Source organism: Pelophylax lessonae, assembly GCF_965119305.1.
Source record: "Pelophylax lessonae genome assembly, chromosome: 4".
NCBI classification, from domain to species: Eukaryota; Metazoa; Chordata; class Amphibia; order Anura; family Ranidae; genus Pelophylax; species Pelophylax lessonae.
The window spans coordinates 16,782,308-16,792,243 of record NC_138771.1 but is presented as its reverse complement, the minus strand read 5'-3'; the positions used below and the strand labels follow the sequence as shown (position 1 = coordinate 16,792,243).

The 9,936-nt window shown below is 49.4% G+C and overlaps 1 protein-coding gene across 5 annotated transcripts in view; it reads left to right on the top strand.

Annotated features, from left to right (window-relative positions):
* The first annotated feature begins 1,153 nt into the window (after positions 1 to 1,153).
* Positions 1,154 to 9,936, top strand: part of SMAD3 (SMAD family member 3) — a 217,733-nt gene continuing 208,950 nt past the window's right edge. Inside the window, exons 1-2 of one of the 5 annotated variants that reach the window (XM_082253028.1) lie at positions 1,154 to 1,474; positions 4,779 to 4,808. In XM_082253028.1, coding sequence (XP_082109154.1) covers positions 1,287 to 1,474; positions 4,779 to 4,808 — 218 coding nt within the window. In that variant the 5' untranslated portion in view covers positions 1,154 to 1,286. Of the gene's footprint in view, positions 1,493 to 2,600; positions 2,643 to 4,771; positions 4,809 to 4,867; positions 4,883 to 9,936 lie in introns of those variants that run through there. The other 4 variants (XM_082253023.1, XM_082253027.1, XM_082253025.1 and 1 more) reach the window with 4 other exon arrangements.

Genomic DNA, 9,936 nt, shown 5'->3' with positions numbered 1-9,936 from the left:
TAATAATAATAATATAATAATAATATAAGTAGATATAGAAATATAATTGTCAATGAGAAGTAAATATAAAATAAAAAGTAATATTAATAATAATAATTATGACATAAAACAAGAAAATAATATTATTATTAAAATAACAACAATATTGAAAAAAAATAATAAATATTAATAAATTATAAATTGTAAAAGTAAAAAAATAAAATAATAATTATAAAATAAAAATAATATTGAATTGTTAAAATAAATGTATTCGTATTATTTTATTATTAGTAATATTATTATTATATAATATAAATAATAAAAGTAAATAGGAGGTAGAAATAATAATAGTAATATAATAAAAATTATAAAAATAAAAAAATAATGATTATATTTAATTTAATTATTTGTATAATAAAATAATAAAAATAATAATAATAATACAAGTAGATATAGAAAAAAATTGTCAGTGAGAAGTAAATATAATAAAATAGTAATATTAATAATACTTTTTATAACATAAAATAAGAAAATAATATTAAAATAATAATAATAATATTTAAAATAAAGAATAATTATTAATAAATTAATAATTGTAAAAAATAAAATATTTATAAAATAATTATAATATTTAGTCGTTATAATTATCGTCTTAGTATTATTTTATTAGTATTATTATTATTATATAATACAAATTATAATAATAATAATAATAATAAAGGAGATAGAAAAAAATAATAATAATAAATAATAATGTAATAAAAATGATAGAAATAAAATAATAAAATGAGATATAAGAAAAGTCTTTGAAGAATGGTTGTAATGATATTCTTTATATAATAATAAATCTCCATGGATGGAAATATGAGTTAGGGTTCCCCTTAAAGTGAAGGGCAGTGGTAGCGCAGCGCTCCGCACGTTGTCGCTCCGCACGTTGTCGCTCCGCACGTTGTCACCCCTCACTCAGGGACTCAGGGAAATGACCGCAGAGCCGCGCCATCGGGCGGATGAATCCACCGCGCCCCCTCCGCTCCGCCCCCTTAGTCACACCCAGTGTCGCCCGCGGCCTAAGAAGCCGTCGTGAGGAGGGGCGGGGCTAGCGGGGTGTCTGTGGGGACAAGGTGGGCGTGCCGAGGCGCGGTGGGCGGGGGTTGTGCTGGCAGAGGGAGGGGAGGTGACGCGGCTGATGAAGAAAAGTTAGAAGCGGGGAGAAGGTGAGGGGGACAGAGCGGGGAGAGTCCGGGCGGACATCGGGCACAGAGAACTTTGTGTGAGGGGGGGAGGCGGCGGTGCTGGTGGCGGCGGCCATGTCCTCCATTCTGCCCTTCACTCCCCCCATTGTGAAGAGGCTGCTGGGCTGGAAGAAGGGGGAGCAGAACGGACAGGAGGAGAAGTGGTGTGAGAAGGCGGTGAAGAGTCTGGTGAAGAAGCTGAAGAAGAGCGGACAGCTGGACGAGCTGGAGAAGGCGCTCACTACCCAGAGCATCTCCACCAAGTGTATCACTATACCCAGGTGAGGGGAGGAGCCTGAGACCAGGGGGAGGGGTCACCACCCAGAGCATCTCCACCAAGTGTATCACTATACCCAGGTGAGGGGAGGAGCCTGAGACCAGGGGGAGGGGTCACCACCCAGAGCATCTCCACCAAGTGTATCACTATACCCAGGTGAGGGGAGGGGTCTGAGACCAGGGGGAGGGGTCACCACCCAGAGCATCTCCACCAAGTGTATCACTATACCCAGGTGAGGGGAGGAGCCTGAGACCAGTGGGAGGGGTCACCACCCAGAGCATCTCCACCAAGTGTATCACTATACCCAGGTGAGGGGAGGAGTCTGAGACCAGGGGGAGGGGCGCTCACCACCCAGAGCATCTCCACCAAGTGTATCACTATACCCAGGTGAGGGGAGGAGTCTGAGACCAGGGGGAGGGGTCACTACCCAGAGCATCTCTACCAAGTGTATCACTATACCCAGGTGAGGGGAGGAGTCTGAGACCAGGGGGAGGGGTCACTACCCAGAGCATCTCTACCAAGTGTATCACTATACCCAGGTGAGGGGAGGAGCCTGAGACCAGGGGGAGGGGTTTACCACCCAGAGCATCTCCACCAAGTGTATCACTATACCCAGGTGAGGGGAGGGGCCTGAGACCAGGGGGAGGGGCTCACCACCCAGAGCATCTCTACCAAGTGTATCACTATACCCAGGTGAGGGGAGGAGCCTGAGACCAGGGGGAGGGGTCACCACCCAGAGCATCTCCACCAAGTGTATCACTATACCCAGGTGAGGGGAGGAGCCTGAGACCAGGGGGAGGGGCTCACCACCCAGAGCATCTCCACCAAGTGTATCACTATACCCAGGTGAGGGGAGGGGCCTGAGACCAGGGGGAGGGGCTCACCACCCAGAGCATCTCTACCAAGTGTATCACTATACCCAGGTGAGGGGAGGAGCCTGAGACCAGGGGGAGGGGTCACCACCCAGAGCATCTCCACCAAGTGTATCACTATACCCAGGTGAGGGGAGGAGCCTGAGACCAGGGGGAGGGGTCACCACCCAGAGCATCTCCACCAAGTGTATCACTATACCCAGGTGAGGGGAGGAGTCTGAGACCAGGGGGAGGGGCGCTCACCACCCAGAGCATCTCCACCAAGTGTATCACTATACCCAGGTGAGGGGAGGAGCCTGAGACCAGGGGGAGGGGTTTACCACCCAGAGCATCTCTACCAAGTGTATCACTATACCCAGGTGAGGGGAGGAGCCTGAGACCAGGGGGAGGGGTCACCACCCAGAGCATCTCCACCAAGTGTATCACTATACCCAGGTGAGGGGAGGAGCCTGAGACCAGGGGGAGGGGCTCACCACCCAGAGCATCTCCACCAAGTGTATCACTATACCCAGGTGAGGGGAGGGGCCTGAGACCAGGGGGAGGGGCTCACCACCCAGAGCATCTCTACCAAGTGTATCACTATACCCAGGTGAGGGGAGGAGCCTGAGACCAGGGGGAGGGGTCACCACCCAGAGCATCTCCACCAAGTGTATCACTATACCCAGGTGAGGGGAGGGGCCGGAGACCAGGGGGAGGGGCTCACCACCCAGAGCATCTCTACCAAGTGTATCACTATACCCAGGTGAGGGGAGGAGCCTGAGACCAGGGGGAGGGGTTTACCACCCAGAGCATCTCCACAAAGTGTATCACTATACCCAGGTGAGGGGAGGAGCCTGAGACCAGGGGGAGGGGCTCACCACCCAGAGCATCTCTACCAAGTGTATCACCATACCCAGGTGAGGGGAGGAGTCTGAGACCAGGGGGAGGGGCTCACCACTCAGAGCATCTCCACCAAGTGTATCACTATACCCAGGTGGGGGGGGGGGCGGGGCTTGTACACCAGGGGGAGGGGCTCACCACCCAGAGCATCTCCACCAAGTGTATCACTATACCCAGGTGAGGGGAGGAGTCTGAGACCAGGGGGAGGGGCTCACCACTCAGAGCATCTCCACCAAGTGTATCACTATACCCAGGTGAGGGGAGGGGCCTGAGACCACGGGGAGGGGCTCACCACCCAGAGCATCTCTACCAAGTGTATCACTATACCCAGGTGAGGGGAGGAGCCTGAGACCAGGGGGAGGGGCTCACCACCCAGAGCATCTCCACCAAGTGTATCACTATACCCAGGTGAGGGGAGGAGTCTGAGACAAGGGGGAGGGGCTCACCACCCAGAGCATCTCCACCAAGTGTATCACTATACCCAGGTGAGGGGAGGAGCCTGAGACCAGGGGGAGGGGTCACCACCCAGAGCATCTCCACCAAGTGTATCACTATACCCAGGTGAGGGGAGGAGCCTGAGACCAGGGGGAGGGGTCACCACCCAGAGCATCTCCACCAAGTGTATCACTATACCCAGGTGAGGGGAGGAGTCTGAGACCAGGGGGAGGGGTCACCACCCAGAGCATCTCCACCAAGTGTATCACTATACCCAGGTGAGGGGAGGGGCCTGAGACCAGGGGGAGGGGTCACCACCCAGAGCATCTCCACCAAGTGTATCACTATACCCAGGTGAGGGGAGGAGTCTGAGACCAGGGGGAGGGGTCACCACCCAGAGCATCTCCACCAAGTGTATCACTATACCCAGGTGAGGGGAGGGGTCTGAGACCAGGGGGAGGGGTCACCACCCAGAGCATCTCCACCCAGAGCATCTCCACCAAGTGTATCACTATACCCAGGTGAGGGGAGGAGCCTGAGACCAGGGGGAGGGGTCACCACCCAGAGCATCTCTACCAAGTGTATTACTATACCCAGGTGAGGGGAGGAGTCTGAGACCAGGGGGAGGGGTCACCACCCAGAGCATCTCCACCAAGTGTATCACTATATCCAGGTGAGGGGAGGAGTCTGAGACCAGGGGGAGGGGCTCACCACCCAGAGCATCTCTACCAAGTGTATCACTATACCCATGTGAGGGGGAGGGGTCTGAGACCAGGGGGAGGGGCTCACCACCCAGAGCATCTCCATCAAGTGTATCACTATACCCAGGTGAGGGGAGGAGCCTGAGACCAGGGGGAGGGGTCACCACCCAGAGCATCTCTACCAAGTGTATCACTATACCCAGGTGAGGGGAGGAGCCTGAGACCAGGGGGAGGGGCTCACCACCCAGAGCATCTCTACCAAGTGTATCACTATACCCAGGTGAGGGGAGGAGTCCGAGACCAGGGGGAGGGGCTCACCACCCAGAGCATCTCCACCAAGTGTATCACTATACCCAGGTGAGGGGAGGAGCCTGAGACCAGGGGGAGGGGTCACCACCCAGAGCATCTCCACCAAGTGTATCACTATACCCAGGTGAGGGGAGGAGCCTGAGACCAGGGGGAGGGACTCGCCACTCAGAGCATCTCCAAGTGTATCACTATACCCAGGTGGGGGGGGGCGGGGCTTGTACACCAGGGGGAAGGACTCGCCACTCAGAGCATCTCCAAGTGTATCTCTATACTGGGTAAAAAGTTCCTTTTTTGGGGGGGCGGGGCCTGGAGAAGTGACAAAGTAAATAAAGTAAACTGTAAGCTGCACATGTCTTCACCACTGGAAGCATTGTGACTGACAGAACTGATACATTGTATGACATCCCAACTGGAAACAAAGTTTCCTTATTTGGGGGGAGGAGAAGTGACGCCTCCAGTTTATTTACTTATCTTTTAGGCCTCATGTACACAGCTGCTGCTAAATGTGAACGCTGCTAAACTCGGCATGTAAATGCGGCAAAACGCACATCTGTAATGGTTATTGGCTGTTAAATTGCAGCGTTCAGAAGAGGTTTTTAAACGCGTCCGTGAAGCCTTCACCTTCCTTTCAATCATTGTTGTTGACGCTACGGAGCCGTTCCTGGGGAAGACTTCCCAACTGCTTACAAAGTGTCCTTTTATTGTCAGTCTGGCTCTATGGAGTTATTATTTTTGGAATATTCCATTTGTCAATTCTGGTTATCGGTCATATACTGCTTCTCCCTGTATTGCTCCTTATTTGAGGGGGGGGGGGGGGGGGGACTGGAGAAATGACTTGTTCAGCTTGTTGTTCCTTTATTGTGATTGTACATAGGACCTTATGATGTTGTTACCCTACGGTGGGTATTCCACCCCCTCCCTGTGTGTTATTTATCATGTGCTGTCATTGGTCATATACCCTGTATCCCCATCTAACATTCTGCCATGAGTCCCGGGGAAGTGACACTTCCAGCTTAGGGCCCTTTTACACTTACAGTATCTCACAAAAGTAAGTACACCCCTCACATTTTTGTAAATATTTTATTCTATCTTTTCATGTGACAACACTGAAGAAATGACACTTTGCTACAATGTAAAGTAGTGAGTGTACAGCTTGTATAACGGTGTAAATTTGCTGTCCCCTCAAAATAACTCAACACACAGCCATTAACTACTTGACGCCCGCGCTATAGCCCAGAAGACGGCTACAGTGTGGACCTAAATTACCGGGAGAGCACAAACTGACATCCTCCTGTGCATGAGTGGTCTGCGCATTCCCTGCGGAGCATCCGGGCTCGCTCTGTGATCAGCGAGTCCATGAGACTCACCTAATCACAGATTAGAGTAAGGGGGCAAGCCCACCCCTTACCATGTGATCAGCTGTCAGCCAATGACAGCTGATCAGGTGAAGTAAACAGCAGCCGGCGATCAGCTGTTTTTTTTCTCCTCACGCTGTCAGTGTGAGGAGAAAAGAAAAAACGATCGCCAGCTGCAGTCAGATGGACATCAGTCCCGAAGAGGAGAAGCCAAATTGTGCCCACCAGTGCCACCTACCAGTGCCCACCAGTGTCACCTACCAGTGCCCACCAGTGCCACCTACCAGTGCCCACCAGTGTTACCTACCTGTGCCCACCAGCGCCACCTACCAGTGCCCACCAGTGCCACCTACCAGTGCCCACCAGTGCCACCTACCTGTGCCCACCAGCGCCACCTACTAGTGCCCACCAGTGCCATCTGCCAGTTCCCACTATTGCCACCTGCCAGTGTCCATCAGTGTCCACCAGCGCCCCATACCAGTGCCACATATCAGTACTCACCAGTGCCACCTATCAGTGCCAATCAGTGCCCTATCATAAGTATCACCTACCAGTGCCTATCATTGCCCATCAGTGCCACCTATTAGTGCCCTTTAGCGCCACCTACCAGTGCCCTTTAGGGCCACCCATCAGTGCCACCTATCAGTTCCCCCTTATCAGTGCCGCGTTATCAGTGCCACCTTATCAGTGCCCATCAGTGCCGCCTATCAATGCCCGTCAGTGAATCCTATCAGTGCCTATCAGGACCCATCAGTGCCGCCTCATCAGCGCACATCAATGAAGGAGAAAAATTACCTGTTTGCAAAATTTTATAACAACATAATATTAAATACTGTTTTTTTTTTTTTTTAAATATTTTGTCTTTTTTTGTTTGTTCAGCAAAAAATAAAAACCCCAGTAGTGATTAAATAGCACCAAAAGAAAGCTTTATTTGTTTGAAAAAAAATGCTAAAAATTTCATTTGGGTACAGTGTTGCATGACCGCGCAATTGTCATTCAAAGTGCAACAGCGCTGAGTGCTGAAAATTGGCCTGGGCAGGAAGGGGTTTAAGTGCCCAGTAGGCAATTGGTTAATGTCTAAACTGCTGGTAACAAAAGTGAGTACACCCCTAAATGACAATTTCCAAATTCGGCCCACTTAACCATTTTCCCTCCCCGGTGTCATGTGACTCGTTAGTGTTACAAGGTCTCAGGTGTGAATGGGGAGCAGGTGTGTTAGTTTGGTGTTATCGCTCTCACTCTCTCATACTGGTCACTGGAAGTTCAACATGGCACCTCATGGCAAAGAACTCTCTGAGGATCTGAAAAAAATAATTGTTGCTCTACATAAAGATGGCCTAGGCTATAAGAAGATTGCCAAGACCCTGAAACTGAGCTGCAGCATGGTGGCCAAGACCATACAGCGGTTTAACAGGACAGGTTCCACTCAGAACAGACCTCGCCATGGTCCACCAAAGAAGTTGAGTGCACGTGCTCAGCGTCATATCCAGAGGTTGTCTTTGGGAAATAGACATATGAGTGCTGCCAGCATTGCTGCAGAGGTTGAAGGGGTGGGGGGTCAGCCTGTCAGTGCTCAGACCATACGCCGCACACTGCATCAAATTGGTCTGCATGACTGTCGTCCCAGAAGGAAGCCTCTTCTAAAGATGATGCACAAGAAAGCCCGCAAACAGTTTGCTGAAGACAAGCAGACTAAGGACATGGATTACTGGAACCATGTTCTGTGGTCTGATGAGACCAAGATAAACTTATTTGGTTCAGATGGTGTCAAGTGTGTGTGGCGGCAACCAAGTGAGGAGTACAAAGACAAGTGTGTCTTACCTACAGTCAAGCATGGTGGTGGGAGTGTCATGGTCTGGGGCTGCATGAGTGCTGCCAGCACTGGGGGGGATGCAGTTCATTGAGGGAACCATGAATGCCAACATGTACTGTGACATACTGAAGCAGAGCATGATCCCCTCCCTTCAGAGACTGGGCCGCAGGGCAGTATTCCAACATGATAACGACCCCAAACACCTCCAAGACAACCACTGCCTTGCTAAAGAAGCTGAGGGTAAAGGTGATGGACTGGCCAAGTATGTCTTCATATCTAAACCCTATTGAGCATCTGTGGGGGATCCTCAAACAGAAGGTGGAGGAGCGCAAGATCTCTAACATCCACCAGCTCTGTGATGTCATCATGGAGGAGGGGAAGAGGACTCCAGTGGTAACCTGTGAAGCTCTGGTGAACTCCATGCTCAAGAGGGTTAAGGCAGTGCTGGAAAATAATGGTGGCCACACAAAATATTGACACTTTGGGCCCAATTTGGACATTTTCACTTAGGGGTGTACTCACTTTTGTTGCCAGCGGTTTAGACATTAAAGCGGAGTTCTGGGTACAGATGTCATTTTTCAATGAACATACCCCCGGGACAGTCAGGGCTAGTACATTCCACAATGGCTAGCCTCTGATCTGTCCCGGTTCGCACTTACCTTTTAGAAGAAATACTTACTTATAAAATTTCTTCTCCAGCGTTGCCATCTCTCTTGTGGGCAGCTGAAGCCGGCGCGGTCCTCTTCTGTGTCTTCTTCCGCGTCTTCTTGTCCCAGAATGCACCTGCACCGGCCCCTCTCGTCACTTCCGGTGCGGCGTCGCCCGGAAATGACGAGCGGGGCCGGTGCCGTCGCATTGATTCCTGGAAGCGATGACGTTCAGCTCCCAGGAATCATCACGAGACAGGAAGTGACGGGTGAGCCGCGGCGCTGAGGGAGGAAGTACACTGAGGTGAGTATTTACGATCTTCAATTACAAGGTGAGTAAACAAAAAAAAAAAAAAACCTAACTATCCAATTCCTTTTCAGGTGAGGTCTACCTAGCGGAGGGGCACAAAAAAAAAAATATCGATTTTGTGCCCGGAACTCCGCTTTAATGGCTTTGTGTTGAGTTGATTTGAGGGGGCAGCAAATTTACACTGCAAGGGCCCTTTCACATGGGCGTTCCGCATGTCCGTATATCATCCTATTTTTTTGCCTGTGTGTTTTTGATGCGTTTTTTAATGATTTCCAGTGTGGTTTTGGTGCATTTTTGATGCAGTCCAGTGCATTTTTTCCCCCACTTTTTTCTTAACCTTTAGGACATGTGGGTTCCAGTGCGTTCTGGTGCGTTTTTGATGCGTTTTACAGCGTTCCAGTGCAGGAAAAATGCAGCATGTTCTTTTTTTTTTGTGGAACTGGAACACACTGGGACTGCAAGCACTGGTGTGAACTATGCCGTTGGAATCCATATAACCTACTTCCCATGTGTTTTTGATGCAGAAATAAAACCGCACTGGACTGTGGTGGTGGGAACTGGCCTTAAAGGGCAGTTCCCACCACATGCAGTACAGTGCTTTTTTTCTGCATCAAAAACTCACGGTAAGTAGGTTATATGGTTTCCAATGGCATAGTTTATGCCAGTGCGGTCAGTTCCAGAAAAAAATTAGAAAATGTTGCACTGGAATGCACTGGAACGCATCAAAAACGTTAGACCCCAGTACTGTGGGAAAAAAAGAAGAAAAAAAGAAGAAAAAAAGAGCACCTGGAATGCATTCAGAAACGCATAAAATAATCCATCGGAAAGCGCCAAAAACACATTAAAAACGCACATTCAGGAATGTATCCGGAACAAATCTGGAGTGCGTTTTTGTGGTGTAAACTAGCTCTAAACCCTGTAGGAGTCTTCACATTGAAAACCGCACCAAAAATGCAGCTTCCTATTGAAATGAATGGAAATTGCGGTTAAAACGCACAGCAATTTGCGCTTTTGAGTCACATGTCCATTTTTCACTGGTGCAGGCAACCCAAAAACGCACCAGAAACGCATCTGAAGCACAACAAAATCGCGGTATAAACGCATTTGCTACATAGCAGTCTGAAAGG